This window comes from Perkinsus marinus, assembly GCF_000006405.1.
Source record: "Perkinsus marinus ATCC 50983 genomic scaffold scf_1104296939894, whole genome shotgun sequence".
Classification (NCBI taxonomy): Eukaryota; Perkinsozoa; order Perkinsida; family Perkinsidae; genus Perkinsus; species Perkinsus marinus.
Window position 1 is genome coordinate 101,677 of NW_003213014.1, and position 23,769 is coordinate 125,445.

Consider the following 23,769-nt stretch of genomic DNA (forward strand, 5'->3'; position numbering starts at 1 on the left):
AGCAGTGCTGCTGGGTGCGGTTTGTAAGGGTTGGTATTGGCGTATTGAGAGAGTGAAATTACGGTAACATAAACATTATAGCAATGTGATATGATATAGTCATGCATAATAGCGAGGTTATGTAATAGAAACGGTAGGAAGTGTTTTGGAGCCGTTTGATAATATGGGATAAAATTTCCGGCACTTTCCTCGGCTCAGTAGAGTGATGTGATGCAACACTTTGGGCTGGATTACTACTGGGTGGCATTGAAGGATGAGATAATTAGAAGAAATCAATAGAGAGAAAATGCGCATGCCCTGATAATCGATTATGAGATGAAGGATATTCAGAGAAAAATTGCATAAACAGTCGCATTTACGTGATCATAGTGGACATAGCAGATCACGCAGCGGGACGGAGAGGAACTCTGATGGAGCTGAGCAAGGACCGGGTCCGTCGACAGCAGCTACTCTTGATGGAATGCTGAACGCATCGGAGCAGTTTGGGAGGGTTGTTGATTGCAATAGGAGTGGTATGGTATTTGAATCTGCTATTTGATACATAGCATTGGTGTGATGATTTTATAGAAGTGTGGTATCACATGATGGAGGTGCAGGGGAGTGTCGCATTGGTATGGTGTTGTTGGGTTATGAAGCAGAAGAGTATGCACATGGTCAGCTACATGTGTTAAATTAAGAGGTGGTGGTTTTTATATAATTTAATAAGTCGTATGTAAATAAGAAAAGTATATACCAACGCTGGTGTAGGGAAATAGAGGTTGATATAAAAATGGAGGAGAACGAGTTGTTATACGTAAGTTTTTCCCGAGGCACAAATTTGAAGTAGCTCATCTAGATATAGGGTTTACGGCTATCTAGGGTTTGACGAAGAGGTAGCTTAGGTGAGGGAGAACTTTATGCCCAGTTTCTGCATTACAGCAAGCGATGAATCTCTGTAGAAAAGGGATCTATTACGGTAGATGGAAGTGTTGCAGATTAGGGCGCCTAGTTGTTCCGGGAGAAAGTATACCTATTGAGTTTAACAGTTATCGATAGTATATAGAGGCTTTATGTTTATGACAGTATGAAGATTCATGTGTTGTTAAAAAGCTAGATAGGCTTGTTTGCTGATTTGTCTTGAGGAGAGGATAGACTTTCTGTAGGGGTGAGCGGTGAATGCTCGAAATATCTCTCTTTAGTCGGATGTGAAGAAGGTCTGGATAGGTGATTCTATTATGTGGTAATATATGCACATGGACGGCTACATATGCTGGTGACAACTTTAAAAAGATTACTATGTAAATTTGCTTTTTTTCTGTTAATTTTAATAGTGAAGTGAGAACGCCTGAGCTCAGCTGAGGAAACCACAGATGTGTATGTTTGCTCAGTTTTTGTCATGGCTTTGTCTTCGTCGCCGTCCTCAGCGACGGTGCCTCCACCAATACCGGACTTTTCCTCTTTAGCAAGTAAATTCGAAAAGCTTGCCGAGACGGGGGATTCGGCGGATGAGGATTCTCTCTTGAAAGCACTCAAGGTTAGTAAAATTTGAGATATGCATACCGCGATATTATGGTGGGAATCCTGGTTGGTTTCTGTACATTTCTGTGTGTAGCGGAGGAAATTCCCAAGCTCAGCTGAGGAAAAGGAATATATATTCATCTCTTTCAGGCTGGGGAGCCTCTGGACGATTTGAAGGCAAGTCTTGATGAGGAAGCGAAGCTACTACGACATGCTGTTTTAGCAGAATTCTCGGCTAAGTCAAAAAACGTAAGGTAACTTTAGTGTTGCCATTTGAGTCCTATTGCAGTTAGTCGATCTCAATAAACGAGCGCAGGAAGCGGACCTGGCCTTGAGTCGCATTGAAAAGGAATTGGATGCGTTTCAGTGCCACTTGAGGTACGTCTAGTGGAGGATGTTATGTTAGTCGGTAGAGTTAGTAGACATTTAGTCAACCATGTGAATCCATATCGTCTTGAGAACAGCGGAGCGAAGCGTTGCACGATGTGCACCATTTACCCCATGCTATGCTAGTCGGTAGAGTCAGTGAATATTGGCATAAACACGTGAATCCATACATTCCGCGCTGGGATAGTCTCGTAGTGAGAACAGCGGAGCGAAGTGTCCCACGATGTGCGTAATTTTTGTCCGTAGAATTAGTAGGCATTGGACTTAACACGTGAGGAAGACGTCTCGAAATCCTCTGATTTTATACTCGTATGATCTCATCTTGAGCGCAGCTAAGTGTTCCAAGATGGGCATTAGAAGTTGACTGCGTGGGAATATGCTGATTTCAGAGGAGTATCGGATGAGATTCGCTCCTTGCAACATAGCTCGTCTGTGATGAACGATAAACTGAACCATAGATTGTCGGTTCAGAAGGAGCTGCAGGAATACGTCAATAAGGTACGAGTGAGATGATGGTGATTGAGTCGGGATATTTGTTCAGGTTGTGGTATCACCTACTCTAGTGAAGGGAATATGTGAGGTTCCGGCTGATCAAGAGGAGTACTCAGCAGCACTTGAGGAGTTGTCGTCGAAGATTGCGGCCTTTAGAGCTGACGGAGGACGATTGAAAAGTCAAAGTAGTAAGGTGTGCTTTTTATAAGTTCATGCGTATGTATATGTGGATTTATTACATGGGAAATTCATATTTTTAAAATGGCTTATTACGCATAATATGGTTTAAGAATATACCACAATGATTTCAAGTCGTGTGCGCGCTCATTGCTCGTTTTTTAATGCCCCACAGCATTCCTTTGCTACACCAGATAAGTGTCAGTGTAGGAGTCTATCAAGAGGCCTAATCGGGTGCCTTTTGGCCTCATCAAACTTGAGTATATTCACATATAATAATCATTAGTGTTCTAGTATCACTATCATTGTAGTGTAGTTATCGATGTGAACACCTTCCCTTTATTTTTCTATGATCATGAGTGAAATAATCTATCGAATTTCGAAGGAGTTGTTATATAAAGGGCGCCCCAAATAAAAAGTGGTATTGTCGGTAACTTGCAGAATTCAACGAGTTTCTCAGTGAGAGAGACAGATAGCGAATTGGAAAGATCTTGACGAGCGCTTGTCAATGGTATATTTGAGTTCTGAATATGCTCATTTTATTTGGTCATCCTGTATGTCAGCCTGACATTATCAGGTGTGGCTGCTGCCCAAGTCTCGCCTGAGTTGGAGAAACTCAGGTTGTGTGCGAGTCAGAAGTGTAGGGATTTCCTTATAACGAAAATAGGTAGTAATTGTTCGTGTTGTTGTTGTTGTTGTTGTTGCTGTTGCTGTTGCTGCTGTTGTTGTTGTCGTTGTTGTTGTTGTTGTTGTTGTTGTTGTTGTTGTTGTTGTTGTTGTTGTTGTTGTTGTTGTTGTCGTTGTTGTTGTTGTTGTTGTTGTTGTTGTTGTCGTTGTTGTTGTTGTTGTTGTTGTTGTTGTTGTTGTTGTTGTTGTTGTTGTTGTTGTTGTTGTTGTCGTTGTTGTTGTTGTTGTTGTTGTTGTTGTCGTTGTTGTTGTTGTTGTTGTTGTTGTTGTTGTTCGTGTTGTTGTTTTTGTTGTTCGTGTTGTTGTTTTTGTTGTTCGTGTTGTTGTTTTTGTTGTTCGTGTTGTTGTTCTTGTTGTTTGCCAGGTAGATGCTTTACATCATTATCAGGTTCCTTGAGAAAACCAAAAACTAATATTCAAATTCTACAACGAAATGTGTTGGTCCATCTGAAAGGTCAGGTTGCTTTCCTCGAGCAACACTGTATTGAAGGTTTCACTCAAGTACCACTCCTCCGCCAATTCAGAGCTGCTAAGGGCTTCTCTCAGGTTCGAGACTACTATGTGACGACTATGTCTCGAGTCTATCTCAATCAGTTCCGCATGTATCTTCAATCTTTGGCTAGATGGCAGTTAGCGGCTCCGACAGGAAAAAACTTAATGTGGGGAAATATGTGGTCTCAGTTGGTCTACTACAGCTTTTGCTTTTCAGTACGGGAGGATCTGAGCAAGGTGGAAATGACGTTACGTTAGAGCGACGGCTTCAGTCGGGAATAAGCGATGCTATTGGAGGCTTTTTTGGAGCTCGGAAGCAAACTGGTACGGCTACTGGCAATGTATTTTCGTTGGCTGGCAGAGGCAAGGTAATGCTTGGATGGTATCTTTTACTCATGTAAAGATACGGAATAGGTCCGTCAGTGGACTTTTGATGGGAGGTCTTTGTACTGCTTTTCTTGGGGGGTTTCAACTCCTATACAATACAAAAGGAGTGGTTGTGCAGGTTAATGTTTTCGAAATGAATTTTGGGTTAATAATGTGAGCTGCTTGTGAATAGTTCTCAGTGGACTCACATTGTTATCACTCGCATACGAGTTTCATATGCTTTACTCTAGTGGAAAATACATGGTTTCTATTCAATTTCGAGAATATTGGAATTAAATAGGAACATTTATTTCCAGTACGGCTTGGTTCAGAATGTAGATCCTATCATTCGCCACAGTTTTGACCAGTCGCGACTTCTGTTAAGAGTTCCCTCAGGTGATATCCGAGCTGGATGAGGACCCTATAGTGGCACATGCGGCCATAGCACAAGCTCAACGGGAGAATGTCCCGCCTCCAATGTACGTGTCGAGTAGGTTGTAATAGAGGAGAATAATAATGATAAATGAAGTCTAGTGAAATTTTGATATTAATGAACCGTTAGTGAAGGCTATTGAAAACGATTGTCAATATGGCTTTAGTGAACTTCACTAGGTGAAGGCTATTGAAAACGATTGTCAATATGGCTTTAGTGGACTTCACTAGGTGAAGGCTATTGAAAACGATTGTCAATATGGCTTTAGTGGACTTCACTAGGTGAAGGCTATTGAAAACGATTGTCAATATGGCTTTAGTGGACTTCACTAGGTGAAGGCTATTGAAAACGATTGTCAATATGGCTTTAGTGGACTTCACTAGGTGAAGGCTATTGAAAACGATTGTCAATATGGCTTTAGTGGACTTCACTAGGTGAAGGCTATTGAAAACGATTGTCAATATGGCTTTAGTGGACTTCACTAGGTGAAGGCTATTGAAAACGATTGTCAATATGGCTTTAGTGGACTTCACTAGGTGAAGGCTATTGAAAACGATTGTCAATATGGCTTTAGTGGACTTCACTAGGTGAAGGCTATTGAAATTTTATATTTGATAAGTTTCGAATGGAGAGTTCAGCACTATTGTCATGCTCAGGTACTACGCTGAAGAGATATTCCGTTCTCACCAACGTTTACTATGCGATACATGTACATCTGAGTATCTATTCATATGCGACTTCTTCAACTGTCATGATTCACCAGTAATCACCCTGCTGACGCTGAGATAGTAGTCTAAAGTATCTATCAGGTTGAAGCTGGTAGGATATATGAAGCGGTACTTGGCAGAACTCTGTCGTGGTTTATGGATTCTATGCAGAAGTTTGTGAATAGCTCTTGGGACTCTATAGGAATGCTTTTAATGCTCCGAGTAGTTGATCATTGCCAAGGCCAGATGAACCGTAGACGCCTTACCTGTATGGACAGCTACCTTTCTAATATGCATGCTTTGCTCTGGGCTAGGTTGACTGAAGTAGGGCTATGCTGAAGTCTAGATGTTGTAAAGTTCATTTGGTAGGTCCTTCGTACGAATATTCTGAGCCTTCGGGCAATTGCATCTTCAACAGCGGAGCATACAGAACCTCCGTTGGCTTCTGCTAAGCCGCATGTAATTTCAAGACGATACGCTGAGATGACAGTTAGCTTGTACGCTGGAAGGCTCTTGTATCGTTTGACGTGCTCTCATGTAGATACACGTGTTTAAAAGACTGGCCTCAAATACAGGAGGCTATGACAGATATACTATGGCAACTCCATACAGCCTTTCGCTCGGCGTTAGTAGCTTTATCGAGACAACTTCCTCCTCAGAAAGGCCATGTATTCATCATCAACAACGCCGACTTGATATTGACGATTTTGCATGGGGGAGGGGATGTTGGTAGTAGCTCATCAGGAGCAGTGCCGGTTGAGGTGTATAAGCCTATAGAGGACCTGCTGAGGAAGGACGTTGCTGCATTCGTGGACAGCGAGCTGAGCATGCATTTTGGTGGACTGGTGAAGTTTGTGACGGCGGTCGAAGAAGGCAAGAATGAGTCGAGTGGCGACTTGAAGGAAATGGAGCGCTTGGCGAGACACTTTACTGCGAACTGGAAAAGTAACGCTCAGTTGATGCAGAAAACTGTGATGGAAAGTTTTACTAATTTCAATAACGGTATGGATGTGTTGAAGCAGGCTATGACACAGTTGTTGCTACACTACACAAAGTTCCAGAAAATAATCGCGAAATCATACGGCTCACAGGAGCAGCCTGACTGGGTTAGAACGATGGTGCCTAATGCGACTATACTGGCTGAGATAAAGAAATATTCGAAACTGTTCTGAGAGTATTGTATAATTTTGCTGATGACCTGGACTTGTGTTAGGCATAAATTGATAACATTGCTTGTCGTATCGTTCGGTCGTTGTCACAACAATGTTGTGGGCATTGGATAGATCTTATCATCCTCGTCGGTGTCATGAAAGGTCGTTAGTCGGTTATAGCAGTCTGGGCTGTGCATAATTTCTGTGGGCATTCAGGGGAGGCGGATGATGGAGAGGGAGAGAAATTTACGGGAATCAATTTCTTGTTGAATAAACACTGCATCAGCATTTGGGAAATATCCCTAAATTAATGACCCTAGTGGACATTCGAAATGTTACCACGGTAAGTTTCGCGCTTTCTATTGAGTCGTGAGTGACGGCTCTGAATATTCTTTCCTTAGTGCTATCCATAGTGAAAACTCTGTGGTTTTTTACCTCCACTTCCGGCCTTTCTGTTCGATCTATGGCCTCAGTCATAGTAGCCTGGTGATTGAGGATGATAGCAACTAATTCAGGAGCTACGTCAGGGTTGTTTTGTATGATCCAATTCATTCCCTTATTGCTTCTGGCTCTCCGACAACTCTTTTGCGTTCGTTCGAGTCGACCAGGCCGATCGAACTGCTTTTGCTCACCTTTCAGTTTTCTTCACCATACAACATAATCATTCCTGGTCATTCATGCTGCAAAACTGCAATAATGACTCATTAACACTCGTGAGCTTTCCGTTCTCTATTCCCGGCCTAGGCAAGGGGCCAATGGTGTTCAAGGGCCGCTCACAGTGTGGGTTCTATTCATGATTCCACACACAAAGGGGGATGTTCGACTCGCCGAGGTGCATCAGAGATTATGTCATCATTTATAGAAACAGTATCAGACATAGTATCATCACGGAGGAGGGGATCGTCATGAACATAGTTACCGATAGTTTCGTCGATTGACATATACAATTGTCGGGCCTGCTTCGACAACTTGTATGGGTCAATCAAGCATTTCGATACGGACCTGAGTAACACACTCACGATAGTGCTAGCGTCTATTATCCGGGACTCGGGACGCTGATTTTATTTACTCTCTGGCGTTCAAAGGCTTCGTGGTGGTGGAGCGAGTCATTTGTTGACTGAAAATGCTAATTGAACTCGTAGTGTTAATCGCCCAAACACATAATCTATGGCTGCGACACTCCCCGTTTGGTCACAATTGACCTATTTGATCATCTCTGTGATCGCCCTCGTCTGCGTGGCTTTTGCTACCTTGTTGCCCAAGTCCATGCCCAGCTTCTTTTATCGGCCCTACGGATATGCTTTCCCTAGTTGTGCAATCGCCTTGACCTTCATAGTTATCATCTTGGTGTTGCTGCTCCCGACGATCGTTCAGCTCGTAACAAGTCCTTATGAAGACGCCCTTGACTCGTTCTGTGTTATCCTCGGCCGCCTTTCATTGTGGGCTATGAGCATCTCACTCATATTCTCATTGAGGTCGATAACAGGTCTGTTGAAAGTTGGCTTCGAGAGGATGATAGTGCTCCACGGTGTTCTTGGTATTTTCGGTTTGTTAACGGGCATTGTCCATGGTATACTTGCATTTTTTCACGAGAGTTCGCTATCAAGGATGTTCGCCCAAAGTGGCATCCAAGCAGTCACCGGTTGCGGTGTTTTACTCCTTTCGTTCATCTTTGCTAGTGTCTATCGTTGGCTACCACACGGTTATCGGCTCTTCCGTTTGACCCACTGGATGGTATATGTTGCGGTAGCTCTTCTGGCATATCACGCGTACCTTCGGGAGGGTCGCTTCTCTGAGCATTACTCGCCTTCCGCTAAAGCGCATTCGATTTTCTTCATTACCTGCATATGCCTCAGCTTCGTCGAGCGCTTGATGGAACTATATTCGTCGCTCAGACAGTTGTACGATACCTTTAAATCGGTGAACAGAGGCAAATATGGCCTGAAACCTCTACCGTGCTGTTCCAGAATTGAGTCTATTCACCCCCTTACAGATGGTGATGAGGATATGCCCAAGGCTTGCCAGTTGACTATCCGATGCCCTTTGAAACCTCTACCTGGTCAGTGGGTCTCGCTCTCCTTCCCAGGGATGGATATAATTGGACACCCCTATTCAGTTCTGCCTCCATTGCCCGGCACCGATAATGAGCAACGATTCCTAATCTCCGGGAAAGGATTCATCGCTCAAAAGCTGCTCAACACCTCCCCAGAGAGGTTGAAAGGAGAGCCCGTGCTAGTCCACGGACCCTACGGTGCTAGTGAATTACCTCGACAGATCTGCTCAAGCGGAGAGTATGCTGCATTCGTCTGTGGTGGTGCTGGTGTCGTCCCCGTTGCCTCTATCATTCAGGGGCTACGTCTACCCATCCAGCGCTCGGGAATCTCTCTTCTATGGCACTTTTATAACATCGATTTCCTCGGGGTCATCTTACCTTCCATTGGAGAAGTAGGCCATAGACGGCTCCTCTATTCTGGGAACGAGGAAAAGATTTCGCACCCTTTACTGGCGGACGCTGAAGACGGCAAGTGGGCGGACAGCACCTCCGGCGATCTAAGCCCTACTAGTTGCTATCTAACTCCCGAACTGACTTTACTTGATCATCATTCGACGCCGGGAACTGACGAGCTCGAGGATTTTGTGGCAACGGCCTCCGCTCGAGCAATTAAAGCTGGAGCGAGCCGCATTAACTTCTTCTTATGTGGGCCACATGCTCTTATCAAGCTGGCCCTTAGGACTATCAACTGTTCGAAACTACCGTCTGGGCTGTCCTTGGGCTCGATCAGAAGAGAAAATTTCTGTTTGCTTCCATGGTGAGCTCCGTCATTTTATGCTATTGTGGTTACCATTTTCGGTGTGGGAGAATATGCACGTAGTCAACTACATATGTAGGTGACATTTGTGGAAATTTCAAGGAATTCCCATTGGCTTCTGTACGCTCCCACCCGAATTCGTATGTAAACTTCTATAATTGGTGAGGAAACTTCTGGATTCGGCTGAGGAACGCGATCATTCATTCCAAGACTGAACCTTTTTTGTCAATTCTTCCACACTTCGCACGTTTCAGACATGCTTTCCTACTGTCTTCACTTGCTTATCTTCATAACTTTGCTCGGTATCGAAGATAACCGTCTTTACAACGTTAGGAGAACGATAGTGAGTTGCGTAACTGTTTACCTCGAGTCATTGGCTATAGTATCCTTAGTGGATTCCAAGGGCTCAAATTCTGCTCCCGGATCTCTTTCTGCAACCAAGACTATCTATTTGTTTGCACGTATTACATTGAGGCGGGGTATCCTATGCTGAAACACATAGTTGAGTTAGTCTCCTCTCACCCGATCCGCCCACCTCGATTCTCCTTGGTGTTACGACGTCAGTGCTTTACTCGACAAAGCGTGGCTGACAGCCGCGCTTGCGTGCGTGCGTGCTGAATTATTCTGGCTTGACTATGGAGCGTAGGAGGCTATCGGATAGATCAAACGACTCCTCTAAATGCCGAGGTGTGGGCAAATCGGAAAACTCGATTATACGAACAGCTCGAAAAGATATACACGAACAACTTTAATGGCAGAAAGATGTCCTGCCCGGTCACCTAGGTCAAATTCATGGATCTAATCGATAGACGAGGACTAAGTGAGCTCCACCCCTTCGTCACGAAGGCCTATTGATACCGAACGACGGTAGTCTAACGATGTGTATTTATTAAATGTTATTTAATAAATATTATATGTATCAATAATAGTGTATTTCAAACATACCTCATGATGCGTGTACTTGGCATGACACGCTATAGGCACCTTATTACGACTATTAGTCGTCAATAACGCATCTACAGTTAGTGAGGAGCAGTGGCAAAGTCTCTCGATCCTACGTATATGGAAACATGATACAACAGGATAGACAGAAGGGACGACCGGAGACGCAACAAGAAAGAAAAACGAAGGTGTCATGACACGACAGACAACTTGCTTGTGTTAGATATCTTCAGAATTCCACCTTAGCTGAAAATATTTCATTAACGACATTAATTTAATGTCATAGGACCAAATAGTGATTCACTATTAGTGAACATTTCACGCCCGGCATGCCTGGCCCCTGCAACTATGCTCGGCGTAGTTACTCGGAGTGCCCCATATATATCAATCGATGACTTGATCACGATTTCGGGTATACTCGTCCACGTGAAGCCCTCACGTGAATAAGCTCACCGCAAAGCCGAACTGTTCTCGGTTGACTACGTTGAAAGGTCCAACTTGGAACTGAACAGGCTCTCAGAGTATTATTTGCTATATCGTCGGATCAAGCATGCCAGGATCCCTGCGCACGTTATACTCTCCAAACTGGGATTTCTTTTCCGTCTACGACTCGACAGCCTCAAGATTAGGTCCTCTCATCGTTGCTGCTGTGGCTGGAGTAATTGGAGTCAAACTGTTGAGAATCATTTTGAGGATATTCGAGCGACCAGTCTTTCCCGGACCAGGAGTGAGTGACCGGCTACTACCCAGTAGCACTTTCGACTGGTTCAAGCTAATACGGGCGACAAGAGCTATTTCGGTTCACATTCAGATGGGGTTCATCGTCCGACTCGCTTTCATGTCGGTAGAAGACCAGTTTAGAGAGATTATTGCTCTACCAGAGAAGTTCGGTCCCATCTGTTGCTTGAGGTAAGATGCCTTGACTCGGAGCCCAATTTTTCATGACCCCGATCAGAACGCCTACGTACCAAGTACTTGTTGTATCGGACATACCAACATTCCGAGACGTTATGAGGAGAAGGCCAAGCGAGTTCAGCGGAATGGACGTCGAGAACTTCACAGGCTCTAAGAATATGGTCTTGAGTGAGGGAGCTATGTGGAAGAAGCACCGGAGGATAGTATCACGTCCGCTCAATGAGCGGAACTTGAATAAATTCGTACCTATGATTATCAGTCTTGGTGAAGACCTGGTGAGATTCAACCCATTACCACCCGAAATGGTCTGTTGCGCCTATCAGGTTGGTAAACTGAAACAGGAGGCCGACAGCACTGGAGTGGTAACATGGAGGCCAGCAGATGATCTGCTGACGCTCTTTATGAGAGCAGCCGCTGCTGTCTATATGGGCGAGACAAATCCCCTGAACTCGAAATGTAGTGAGTTACTTCGAATACTTACATCGACATTTTGTGCAGATACACTATTCTCTCAACATTTCCAAGCAGAAGTTAGAGAATACATCATGGCTAGATTCGCTATAAGCCTAAAGCCTACGCGAATTTTCTATTACGACCGGCTGTTATACCGACTGCCATTCCCAGGGCCTAGAGAGGCAATACGAAGTTATTTTGGATCATTATGACTTTCATAGATTCTTCTAAATGAATCATCGTGACTTAGCCTTGTCTATAATTTATGGCCGAGATTCAGTGACTGAATGATTTATTTCAGTTCCACCGCAAATGGAGGAGTATTAACGCTACACTCGTGTACGGCATCCGTCTGACCAGGAGGCGCCACAAAGGAATTTGGATTTGCCTGCGGGTGTCTCTCAGAGTGCAGGCGGCCGGTTGGATGAAACTGAGCTCAGACATGATCTTATAATGTAGCGGTGTTCGGACCAATGTCTTAGCAATATCAATGCCACTTGACTCAAGTGACTTGAGTACGGCTCTAAGGATCGTAGATGCACGTCTCTAGGGTTTGCTCGGCAAGAGTTATCTACTAGGCGAAACTTGATTTCTGACGATCAGGTTCCTTGTTGCGGGAGGGGAAACTGTTGCTACGGTCCTCGAGCGTCTGATACACTATTTCTGTGAATATCCAGAAGTTCAGAGGAAGGCGAGGGCCGAAGTGAGTTCACTGAAGGAACTGTCAGCCAGCTCTGTCCCTGTTATGCCCTATATTGAGGCATGCTTGATGGAAACAATCATGGTACACGCAAGCTAATGGAATGGAGGTGTACATTCGATTCGCTTCAGCACAAGCCTTCCCCACCAGTGACGCTAACTAGAGCCTTAGTTGACTGCAATGTGGCGGGGAAATCTATAAGGGCTGGAACGAGGCTTATTTTCCCGACCGGAGAGATTTTAAGAAAATCGTACTCAGACGGCCATGAGTTCAGGTAGTTTTGAGACCTGATCACGTCACATCAACGCGATAATGGAGCGTGGTATAACGTGCAACAAATCCATGATATCCTATTGAGAACCATTCCACGATTTCGGCTTTCTGTCAGACCCGAACGTTGGTTGGTCCCCGACGGCCACTCCATAGACGAGAAACAGCGTGATGAATTTTTGGGCTTTGGTTTCGGACCAAGACGCTGTCCCGGGCAGCATCTTGCTGTTAGAGAGGCTGTTATTATCATTGCAATTCTGCTCCGTAATTTTGACGAGTTCTATGCGGATGCAGAAACCCACTCACCTAAATTCTCTTCACGGCTCACGATGTGTCATCAAAACTCTCCGGTGAGATTGCATTGCCGGGCAGTGTAGTTGTATGTTCGTTACATAGTTTCAGCCAGCGATCCGCATGCTTGGCCGGAGTGCACGGATTTAGTCCATGGGCTCTGCAGTGACTGGGCTCTTCGAAGCCCCGCGGAATCTGCCACTATTTTTGCCTCTCAATTTTTTCCTCCTGGTCAAGTGAAATATTCCGTTCTCATGTCAGAACGTTACTCTCGGTCATTTATTCCCAATATTTGTCACAGTTCGAAGGTCATGATCTTTTATCTATTTTGCCACTGGTACTCCGATATGAATACCATTCATAGCTGGGAGAGCGATGTTGGGTTGCCCATGAGTCGATCGTTGTTAACCATTAGGGAGCTCGAGGCAATGGCCAATGGAATCTAGAGATTCTATCTACCATCATACTCATAAAATCATCAACTAGCTTCGAGCTAAAGATCAAAGATTCCATAGTGGTGCACTCTACACAACCAAATCCTCCGGGGGACTTCCCCCTCCCTCAGAGACAGCAGTGTATAGTAAGAGCGAAATGCTCCGATACGTCAAATATCTAATGCATGTTGTTTGAGTGTGCAAGTCTCTCCAGTGCGCACTCGAGATACAACCTCACACGCTCGAATCACCAGTGATCTTGGAAACTGTAGTGTCGTAGTAAGACACAAACAGTTCGTAATCAGAACTTCTGATGTATTATGTATCTCTTGACTGAAGAGTATCAGAAACGGTGTAGATGCTACATCTTCATCACGTGAGGCCAAGGCTGACGAAAGGACGTTTTTATTGATGATAGTATCTTGTTTCGATAAGGAGCAACGCTGAACTTTAGTTGGTGATGTTAGTTGAACGAAACATCAATGGATTGCTGATGACTAAAACATGGTGCTAGCAAGCCACAGTTTCTTCTCAAGGACGTGACAAGCGTAGTGCAAAGATTATACAGCTATCCATGCATTATATGGAGCGCTTACACTTTCCATGTTGCTCATAATGGTGATCAGCCTCGAGAGAAGGGCCCTATGATATACTAGGCAGCCTAGTAATGCTAAGTCCCCCTTGGTGACTGATCGTCTAGCACACTGTACCCAACACGGCAAGTGTGGAGTATGTGAATATCCCCATTCAAGCCGCTCAAACAACCACTTCATATTATCTCACTGGCTTGTTGATCCATCCTATATCAACATGGACTCCGCTACGTTTAAGCTGTGGTTTCATGGGAAGGGCCGAACGCTAGCTAGTCATCGCATGTTCTGTCAATTCTTCCGAACTTCGCCCGTTTTAGGCATACTTTCTTACTATCTTTATTTGATCGACGTTCATAAGAATAGAAATAGCAAGTCATTGGCTCATCATAATACTCTTAGTGAGTTACACAGATTTGAATTCTGTTCCCTGATCTCTTTCACTTCTGCGACCAAGACCATCTGTTTGGTTACAAATATCACGGTGAGGTAGGGTATCCCGCGCTACAATATGCAGTGAAGTTAGGATACCAGTTGTGTCCCATTGGGGGGATTGCCTACCACCTGCAAACCTTAACCAATCTGACGGACTTTGTCACCACTGGGAGTTTGTTCCATGATGGATCAATCGATTGGTTTCCATGCTCTCATACCATCATACCATTCCCTCTCTAATTCAATTTACGAAGCTGTACAGGTTGAGGTATCTTTCTGAGCGAGTACTACACGCAAGGCTGTTGTTCAGATGACACCGTTAGATATCATTCAATTGGCCCGAGCTCATAGATCGGCCATATGACATGCAGAACGGTTTAGACAAATATGACATATGCAACACATTGTCAGCACTAGTCATTTGCCTGCCACCTCCTATACTCTTCTCAAACCTCCACAACTCCCTCCCACGATGAGGCCAGGGAAGGGAGTTCAGCTCGCTCTCCGGCAGCTGTCCATACCTGACGACCTGACACCTCCACAGCTCTTCCACGCATCATAATACGTATCGCTATTAGTTGTTGTCATTCCTTGGAAATGCCTAGGCCAAAGTGTCGGGAGGTTCGTTGCTATTGGCCTAGCCCATCGTTCAGACAATACGGGAGTCAGAGCGTTTCTGCCGGAGGCGATACCTACCGATGGAACATGAGAACATCGCACTGATCAAACTTCGCACTCAGAGGCCTCTGTGTTGTTCTTTCCGACACCACACAAGTACTACTTGCACTACTACCTAACAAGTTGAAGTGCGCTCAAAGGCCTCACGATAGGTTTGGTGGGACGTACTCCTATGATAGGACGGCTGCCGCGCCACCCACGACTTGGTGAACCGGTCAGCATCGACATCCAGCTGCTTGCGTATGGCTTGCCGAACGAACCGTGGGAACTCACTGAATGAGCGATGCGATAGGCCATGAGCAGCAACTGCTTCTACTGAGAATGCTGTAGATAGCCTATCTCTCCCCTGGTCAAGCCAGCCGCTGGTTCGAGCACTGTCGCCGCCTGATAGATCAGAGTGAGTGATGACTTGATATTACTCTAAACCAAGACCTCAGCATCGGCTATAATCGCTGGCAAGAGACCATATTCCGCATTGGAGGTACCTGCTGGTTGAACTTAGTCACGAGTTTGCACCCAATGAAGGGCTAAGACTCTCCGGAGATTCTACGGGGGGTAACGAGAAGGACTTGAAGTTGAGTGAGACCATTGCTGTTATCCGACAGTCTACCATGCCTTACTGAAGTCTTTCCGGCACTTATTTCCCGTGGCTGATGAAAACGGGTGTGGCTGATGACGAGTATGCGTGTGTCTAGCGGTACTTGTTGTACTACGAGGCGCACTTCGAAGACTCCTCCTCGACGAGATCTGTGATGACGACGAAGACGATCGATGCGTTGACAGCGCAGATGGAAGACTGGCCATACTAGGATCAACAGCAACGAAGCAAATCGTATGGATACAATAGTTCCCAAGTCGCATCTCCTAGTTTTTGGTTCATAATGTTTGACTCTGGCAATGTAAAAGTTTTTCAAAGATCTCCTCACTGCTTTCGATGAAAGGGTACGATGTAGGGTAGTTGCACGTTGGCAATACTCCCAAAGTGATTATTTGTGGGCTCTTCGAGGACGGCTCCTGGGATATCAAGCTGGGCTGAGTAGAGCTTCACCGTTTCTCGAGCAGGGTACAAGAATATGAAATAAGCCATCGCACGCGACCTTAACTATCAAGAACCATCATGGAGTAGTCGCCAATGGCGATTCGCCATCCTTCAAAACTCGTTCGAGCCCCAGAAAGTGCATTCCCTTCGTCTCATGGAACACCGTATTGACATATAATTCTTCGAGACGGTGAATATCAGTCAGCCTGCTCAGTCAGCAGTCGAGCTCTGTATATTTCCAGCTGGTGGTCTGATGCGGGGCGTGGAATTGCGCACGGTGGAGCGCTCCATAGTTCATTTTCCACATGTGACAAGCTCAATTCAGACAGGCCGGAACAAACATGGGACCCATTGCATCACCTTTAGCCATCGAATGCTGGTAGATGGCAGAGATGATGAGCATACATCTGTCATTCGGGTCGTAGGCTAGTACATAATGTGGTCAAACAATCATCTCTAACGATTAATAGTGCTTTCTCTTATCATGTATCAGCTGCGTACTCTAGCGCTACTGCTTCCCCAGCACTCAGTTGACTCAGTACTACTGCGAGGAGGACAAAAGGCAGCATGTGAGTTTATCGGTTCCTCTTACTAAGACTCCTCCCCTTGGTGAACTTGTAGACGATTCGACATGCGATTTGTGTAGGCCTTACTTGGTGACCAGCCCTCACCGCGACCAACCACCGCCACTTCCTCCAAAACTGACTACCGCTGCAGTTCATCCCTTGGCATCGTCTTAAGTAGTCCATCTCGCATGGGTCTCCAACACTTATCCTGTATGATAGGGAGCCAGTGATGTGATGCGAGGCGTTCTACTGGTCGGCTGATCAATCGGACGCGATTTATGAGATAGCCATCAAGCCTAATCCTACGAGCGGCAAAGAAGATGCCGGAGTCTATTATAGAAAACGGTCCGAGAAGTAACCATACACCTGCGATCGACTGTGATGATTCATTCTTATCAGACCGACTGGGGTTCTCGTCCACCAACAACTGGTGGAAGTGGTTCATTCGGAGTTCTGGAAAGGCTTACGGCTCGCTCAGGAACTCGGAAACATCGAAGCATACATTCTAAAACGCGTAAGGAATGGACGCTCGTATCAGACGATTCACGTCCCTTGCCAGGCTACTCAAATCTGCGGACTCCCGACTGCCTATTCTTCCCTTGAGGTCACATAGGAGAGCGCAACGTTCATCTTCTATTCAGTGTTGATTGCCGTCTGCGAATGTGACACCGTAGTTCTTATGAAAATGTATTCATAGCCTTCCCTGCTGCTGTTATACCCGATGTCCTGTAATCTCGTTGTTGTTGTTACCCTATTACCCCCATTGCGATATCTATAGTTCGAGGTGTCTAGATGGGCCTCCTCTTGAGGAGGCATGGTTTATGATGTTCGACGAGAAGACCCGAATATAGATTCTGATCGCTATGAACTATACTTAAACTACAGACTCTTTTCTGATCTATTTTGCTCCACCTACCCATTGTTGCGCTATGACCAATGGATCGGCAGAGGCTGGCGAATTGCGTCATCGTGTCTCCACTACTTTACACTAACCTTGAACTCCACGGCTAGAGAAACAAGCCCTTGTGAGCTTCCTTCACTTCTGTGAGCCTTTCGACTGTCTTTCGGTCAGTCCTAACCACCATATCGCTCTCCTACTCCTCATTCAAATACATCGACCTCGGAAACTGGTAGAAATGGAATATGCCAGCACTATCCTGTATATAGTTTTTTCATGTAGTCAAAACTCGTCGAAAATGGGGAGTATGAGAGGTACTCAACTTTGTAAAAAATTGTGTTACTATTCTCCCGATTGTTTCATCTCTCTTTGGAGCTATTGACTGCGTTCTGTCCCTAAGCTGTGATCCCCTACTCATAACTAGGTTAAGTGGTGCGAAACCTATCATTTCTCGTCATCTCCAGTCCTATGTACTGCGTTGGTTACAACTACCCTTTTCGCATCATCCTGTATGATGCAGCCCCTCGTTTGTTTCTAGAGGAGTTCGTGTCGGTCCTGTCTGTCTGCATTGAGCTATGATCACTTATTTTGAATTCTACATCGACCTCGGACTAGTTAAGGGGAAATAAAATTAGAGTTCCACAGTGTGGAAGGGAATCTCCACGGAATGGAAGTGTAATTTGGAAATCAAAATTCGTTTCTCGTAGATCGACCGAAAATTCATGGAATACAAAATCAGTTTCGTCCTATTGACTCGGTGAGGTTATTTTCTCGATGCTACCGAGTAAGTTGGACGACCGCTTGAGATTTCTCGCGCTAAGGGGGCCAGTCGCGAAGCCATAGTTTGCTGGGCGATTAGCTGAGCATGCAGATGTAACTCGTTCACAACAGCAGCAGAGTTGCCAATAATTCATGTGATAACGGTAAAGTGCCGGGGATGGTATAAATCACCATAGATAAGTGAAGTATGAAGTTTGCACGCGTCCGCTTGCACGCAAACGCAACGGTTTGGAAAACAAGCAGTAGTAAGTCGACTCGCTCTGGGTAGTCCTGGCAAGCCAGGCTGTCCTTATCTAGATTGGTCCCGCCTTATAGTATGCATTTTGCTGTAATGGTCGTGTCTTCAGTACATGTTGTCTCGGTTTTTATCATCCTTACGACCCATGCAGCGCAGTAGCGGCAGATTGCCTACTAGTAAGACCACCCTTGTGGTGGATGGCAGCCTCGATAAAGGGGATGAGTACTTCAAAACGAAGCTCACGCCCACTCAATTCAAGGTGTGTTACTCACTGCTAAGTGGCCTCTAGCAGGCTGCCGAGTCAGGTACTTCGGCAAGCTGCCACCGAGCCCCGAGGAGTAACCCTTGACAAAGGAGGATGGGATGACAACTACGCTGAGGGAACCTATTTGTGTGGGGCATGCGATACACCGCTGTAGGTCCTATGATATTATGTGGGAGAGTATGCTCATGCTCCTCAATTACCCGTGTTGATGACGAAACATAACTCTCAGAAAACTTTGTGAAATTTTCATCGGGTTCTGTCGTGTGTGGCTCTCAATAATGCCCTGAGCTCAGCTGGAAAAGCTGAATCACATTCGATTTACATATTCCTATGTTTCTCTAGTTACGATTCATCCCACAAGTTTGACTGTGGATGCGGATGGCCGGGGTATTGGACCAACATTGAGGGGGCGGTAGCTGAGCGAAGCGAGACTGATGGCTCTGGTCGAGTCGAGATCGTCTGTGCGAAGTGCGGCTCCCATCTCGGACATGTATTTCGTGGTGAAGGGATGGGGTAAGCGATGTGAATGCCTCGGGTGGCGGTAAGTTACCATCAGTTACCCGACTGACGAACGACACTGTGTGAACGGTACGAGTCTATCATTCAAGCCCCGAGGCTCGGATGAAGTCAAGCGCTCCACATACAGCGGAAGAGTGTATGAGCACTGAGTCCAAAGTGCTGAAATAGTTTTTCATACACTTCTTGTGAATTTGCTAACCCTTCCTCAAAATGGGAAGACTCGTACTGCATTTCGAGGTTGTGTTGGGAAGTGATGTGCGACTATGCTACTCGATCGAAGCTTCCCTCCATAACGAGTAATACATGGTACGTAGTCCATCTACTCAGACGCGTTGGCTTTAATGAGACTATGCGACCCAGTGACTTCTAACGTGCACGTGTTGGCATTATAAACTAGGATTAGTTCAGGCACTTATTACGATGTTGTCGATGAGGAGGACTGTGGGAGACACCTTACCAACTTGCCCCTCACGCACATGAGATGTGTGTCGATTCAAGGCCATCAACACGGCTTAGACTAGCGTCGATGCACATAAGCTTACGAGATGTTGTAATAACATGACACGAAGGAGGTGTGTGACACCGCAGCGTCACCACTGGCTGCTAGTTTCTGGGAATTCTCAAACATGATGTGAGAATTGTGACCAACCAACAATACGTGAATACCCTTCAATCAAACCCCTCCAATTCCATTTAACAACAGCACATCTTGTACACCGTCTACATCACACAAGGACTATTCCATCATATATAATGAAATCATTATGAGCCTAAAATTTATACCAGGTTTTCGCTGCCTCTGCGGCGGTATGGAAGGACTTCAAGCACTGCTGATTACAATAATCTCCTCGATTTTGTCAGCCAAGACGCAAGCCTTTCTCCATCCAGCGGACCATTTCCATCTGTAATGTTATATTCTTCCAAAGTTGTATCGACGTGGGTGTTACTCAACTACTGTACCAACACAGATCGCCGATCATCACATTAGAAACCTTTTCATCACTGCTGTTTTCATAGTATTTCGCTGTTGGATCGAACCACAGCGTCTTGTCTTTTGATAATTGAGATTTGACAACATCATTTAACTGTATAGGTCATCATCATCAGCATCAGCTGAAACGTCATCTACCAAGGTAACCATCAGCACCTCCCACCAAGTAGTTCCCGTTCCTTACTGCTGAACTGATTGTCAACATCAGGCCAGTTAATCACCACTCCCGCATCTCCAGTGGCTCCAACTTGAGTTTTATACAGAGGATCAAACTTCATACGGAAGTTATCGTATTTGGTGAGATCACTCTGATTCACCGACCGACGGGCATGAGCAAACGCCTGAGAATAATCCATCATCAACAACCTCCCAATTTCATTGTCAGAAGCCTATAATGTCCCCGGGGTGAACTTATTTTCAATTTTTCACATGGTACATTCTTCGAGCAGTTTCCCATGTGCGTGTCACCAAATTAGGAATACTCTCCCCCACCATCATCAAACCCGAGGAGGGGGCGCTATCTCTCAAAGCTACACCGTAATTGTCACCTCCTCGAAATGCTTCCGCGTGATCTCAGTTGAAGCCTGGTCGTCAGCATCGGCCATGGTGTCCTGACACAAGGAAAGTCGATCGAATACAATTCAGTATAAACCCCATAGCCAGTATTAGAATATAAGTTCGTTTTCTTCGGCCAAACTCGGAAGTTTTTTCGGCGATTGTACAAATACCTTGAAACCAGTGAGAACTTACCAAAATTCGCTATATATTAACACTAACACATGTGCATATCCCCCTGTCCCCCGTCACCACTACATCGCCATCACTAGCCTTGAGCTCCTCAGCAGCGATTGCATCCCTGATAGCCGCCTTAGCAGCACGTTGACAGAGCTCAGCCAGATCAGCTCCAGAGAAACCATCAGTCTTCTGGGCTATGAACGACAGGGGTATCTATATTATGTTACCGTAAATCGGGCACATCCTATCCATGCTGTACATTAGCCGCAACTGGGCTCTTCCTCAAAGTGGCCTCCAGGATCCCCTGTCGAGCGGGCAGGTCAGGGAGAGGGATGTAGATGAGCTGATCCAAACGGCCTGGTCGTAGCAAAGCCTCGTCCAGAAGCTCAGGTCTGTTGGTAGCTCCTATAAAGAAGACGTTCTTCTTGGCACCGACACCGTCAATCTCAGTCAGCAGTTGGTTCATAACACGGTCACCAGCACCACCAGCGTCACCTGTTGCACAAGGTCAACGGCCATCTCAGACAAGGGCAGGTCTCACCAGCGCTGCTCCCACGTGAGGTTCCAATAGAATCGAGCTCATCAAAGAACAACACACAGGGGGCCGCCGATCGGGCCTTATCGAAGACTTCACGCACATTAGCTTCACTTTCACCAAACCACATAGTCAGCAGCTCAGGTCCCTTGATCGAGATGAAGTTGGCGCTACACTCCGAGGCAACTGCTTTGGCCATCATAGTCTTACCACAGCCCGGAGGCCCGTAGAAAAGGACACCCCGGCTGGGCTGCATGCCTACAAAGACAACTCTATAGATATTTACGTCATTTAGCAGCCAGTGGTGACGCTGTGGTGTCACACACCTCATTCGTGTCATTTGTTGTCACAACCTCTCGTAAGCGTATATATATAACCATAATATATTAATTTGTTTTTCTATAGCTGTCATATAAACGGATAAAATACTACACGTAATATGAATAAATATCCAGCAATGATAATATGAGGCAATAACACCAATGGAGTCACACCCGTGTTATGAAAAACACTAGTGAAAAATATATTTCAAGACTACTGCATATCGCCGAGTTTTTCACCAAGTATTACGCCACATCACGTAAAACCAATGAAAAAAAACCATAAAATAGCAGTTAGGAGTATTACCAAACTGTTCAAACTTTTCAGGATGGTCGATCGGGTACAGTATCATTTCCTGGAGATCCCTTTTGGTATCCTCCAACCCTCCAATGTCAGACCATTTAACATTAGGCACCTACAACATGCACTCAAGAGCCGAGCCTTATCACACTAGCTCACCTCCACCACAGTTTCCCTAAGACTCGACGGGTTACAGCTCTGCATCGCCGTCATGAAGTGCTCCTGTGTCACGGCCATCGAATCCAAGATAGCCGCATCGATGTTGTCCTAAACAACAAGGTCACGATCCTTCCAAGCGCCCCCCCCCATCACATCGTCGAGGTCGATCAAATCCATCTTTTCTCGTATACACTGGAGGGCGGCCTCTGTGCAGAGCTGTGCTAAATCAGCGCCAACATACCCATGAGTGCTAGCAGCTATCTCCTCCAATCTAAACAACAGCAACAAGGTGGTGGTGGTGACCAGCAGACCCTCACAGTGTACGAGAGGCCCACCTGACATTATCGCCCAACTTCATGTTCTTAGTGTGGATCCTCAAGATTTCCATACGCCCGTTATCATCAGGAACTCCTATATCCAGTTCGCGGTCAAAACGACCAAAACGCCTCAAAGCAGGGTCGACCGAATTAGGCCTAGAAGCAAGACCAACTCAATAGCTTCTCCTCCTCGACGATTTCCAACCCACCTGTTGGTAGCGCCCAAAATGACCACCTGTCCCCTCGACTTGAGGCCATCCATCAAAGTTAATAACTGCGATACCACACGTCGTTCAACTTCTCCGTTTGTCTTGTCGCGCTTCGGGGCGATCGAGTCGATCTCATCAATGAAAATGATCGCAGGGGCGTTCTTCTCAGCCTGAAGGGAATCGTCAACAGTAGCCAACACGTGGTGACTGGTGACACCTCCTCAAAGGCCTTCCTCAAATTCGACTCCGCCTCTCCCGCCATTTTACTCATAACCTCAGGCCCGTTGATCAGAAAGAAAAACGCTCCCTAACCACAACGACCAAGTATCAACTCCAAGGAATACCCACAATGTGCCTACCGTTTCATTCGCGATGGCTCGTGCGATAAGAGTCTTGCCGCATCCTGGAGGACCGTATAGGAGCACTCCTCGAGGAGGCTTCACTCCGAGAGTCTTAAACAATTGGGGATGACGCAGGGGCAACTCGATCATCTCTCTGAACAAAATTGGCCTCAAGAGGATCGCAGTTACTTCTGATGAAAATACCGTATTTGAGCCATTTGCTTTCTGCAGCCTCCAATATCATCATAGCCAACATCGTCCAAACGCTCCTCGTCTTCACGATGGATGGGCTCCCCTTCACAGTGAATCACAGTGTCGGGCGCCACGATGCAGTACTCGCCGGGGTCAACGCCAACAACTTTGAATTCTACTGGTCGGAACCCCCCACGTACCAGGAAGTAGTCGCCTTGTCGAACGGGACGATAAGCCTCTTGGAAATAGGGCTTGAGGTATCTAAGGTTCAAGTGTGCAAGATTCAAAACAGGCCCAAATATTGACCCTACGTGTCGAAGAGGTTACCAGTGATACCCTCAATGGTATCATCAAACGGCAAGACGTGAATTCGTTTGCCATAGGGGACGTCTCCAGCCGCATAAACACCAACAATATCACCAAGGCGGACCTTTAGATTCTTACGAACGACCTGTGG

At 45.8% G+C, this 23,769-nt stretch overlaps 5 protein-coding genes across 5 annotated transcripts in view; 4 read left to right on the forward strand and 1 right to left on the reverse strand.

Annotated features, from left to right (window-relative positions):
* Window positions 1-1,055: 1,055 nt before the first annotated feature.
* On the forward strand, window positions 1,056-6,430 carry Pmar_PMAR020871 (Vacuolar protein sorting protein, putative; the record flags this gene model as incomplete). Its single annotated transcript, XM_002782248.1, has 16 exons — window positions 1,056-1,061; window positions 1,179-1,203; window positions 1,443-1,513; window positions 1,648-1,746; window positions 1,787-1,875; window positions 2,274-2,382; window positions 2,426-2,561; window positions 3,131-3,220; window positions 3,629-3,721; window positions 3,767-3,899; window positions 3,950-4,100; window positions 4,495-4,577; window positions 5,188-5,279; window positions 5,348-5,562; window positions 5,608-5,735; window positions 5,780-6,430. The coding sequence occupies 16 exons, from the start codon at window positions 1,056-1,058 to the stop codon at window positions 6,408-6,410; spliced, it is 2,151 nt and encodes a 716-aa protein (XP_002782294.1). The 3' UTR covers window positions 6,411-6,430.
* A 4,666-nt stretch (window positions 6,431-11,096) lies between these two features.
* Pmar_PMAR020872 (hypothetical protein) lies at window positions 11,097-11,331 on the forward strand (the record flags this gene model as incomplete). Its single annotated transcript, XM_002782249.1, has 1 exon — window positions 11,097-11,331. A coding segment is annotated over one exon (235 nt), but the record flags the coding sequence as incomplete, so codon positions are not given.
* Window positions 11,332-12,597: 1,266 nt separating this feature from the next.
* Window positions 12,598-12,829, forward strand: Pmar_PMAR020873 (cytochrome p450, putative; the record flags this gene model as incomplete). Its single annotated transcript, XM_002782250.1, has 1 exon — window positions 12,598-12,829. A coding segment is annotated over one exon (232 nt), but the record flags the coding sequence as incomplete, so codon positions are not given.
* Window positions 12,830-18,573: 5,744 nt separating this feature from the next.
* Window positions 18,574-19,210, forward strand: Pmar_PMAR020874 (Peptide methionine sulfoxide reductase msrB, putative; the record flags this gene model as incomplete). The annotated part of the gene is made up of 3 exons (XM_002782251.1): window positions 18,574-18,687; window positions 18,734-18,843; window positions 19,036-19,210. The coding sequence occupies 3 exons, from the start codon at window positions 18,574-18,576 to the stop codon at window positions 19,208-19,210; spliced, it is 399 nt and encodes a 132-aa protein (XP_002782297.1).
* A 982-nt stretch (window positions 19,211-20,192) lies between these two features.
* Pmar_PMAR020875 (cell division cycle protein 48, putative) overlaps window positions 20,193-23,769 on the reverse strand; it is a gene marked incomplete at its 5' end in the record, with an annotated part of 3,812 nt that continues 235 nt past the window's right edge. Inside the window, 15 exons of the mRNA XM_002782252.1 lie at window positions 20,193-20,337; window positions 20,388-20,544; window positions 20,752-20,814; window positions 21,017-21,151; window positions 21,198-21,433; window positions 21,480-21,731; window positions 22,101-22,209; window positions 22,254-22,361; window positions 22,407-22,524; window positions 22,589-22,726; window positions 22,780-22,949; window positions 22,997-23,086; window positions 23,139-23,274; window positions 23,325-23,573; window positions 23,624-23,769. The exon at window positions 23,624-23,769 is cut by the window's right edge and continues 4 nt beyond it. Coding sequence (XP_002782298.1) covers window positions 20,294-20,337; window positions 20,388-20,544; window positions 20,752-20,814; window positions 21,017-21,151; window positions 21,198-21,433; window positions 21,480-21,731; window positions 22,101-22,209; window positions 22,254-22,361; window positions 22,407-22,524; window positions 22,589-22,726; window positions 22,780-22,949; window positions 22,997-23,086; window positions 23,139-23,274; window positions 23,325-23,573; window positions 23,624-23,769 — 2,151 coding nt within the window. The 3' untranslated portion in view covers window positions 20,193-20,293. The remainder of the gene's footprint in view (window positions 20,338-20,387; window positions 20,545-20,751; window positions 20,815-21,016; window positions 21,152-21,197; window positions 21,434-21,479; window positions 21,732-22,100; window positions 22,210-22,253; window positions 22,362-22,406; window positions 22,525-22,588; window positions 22,727-22,779; window positions 22,950-22,996; window positions 23,087-23,138; window positions 23,275-23,324; window positions 23,574-23,623) is intronic.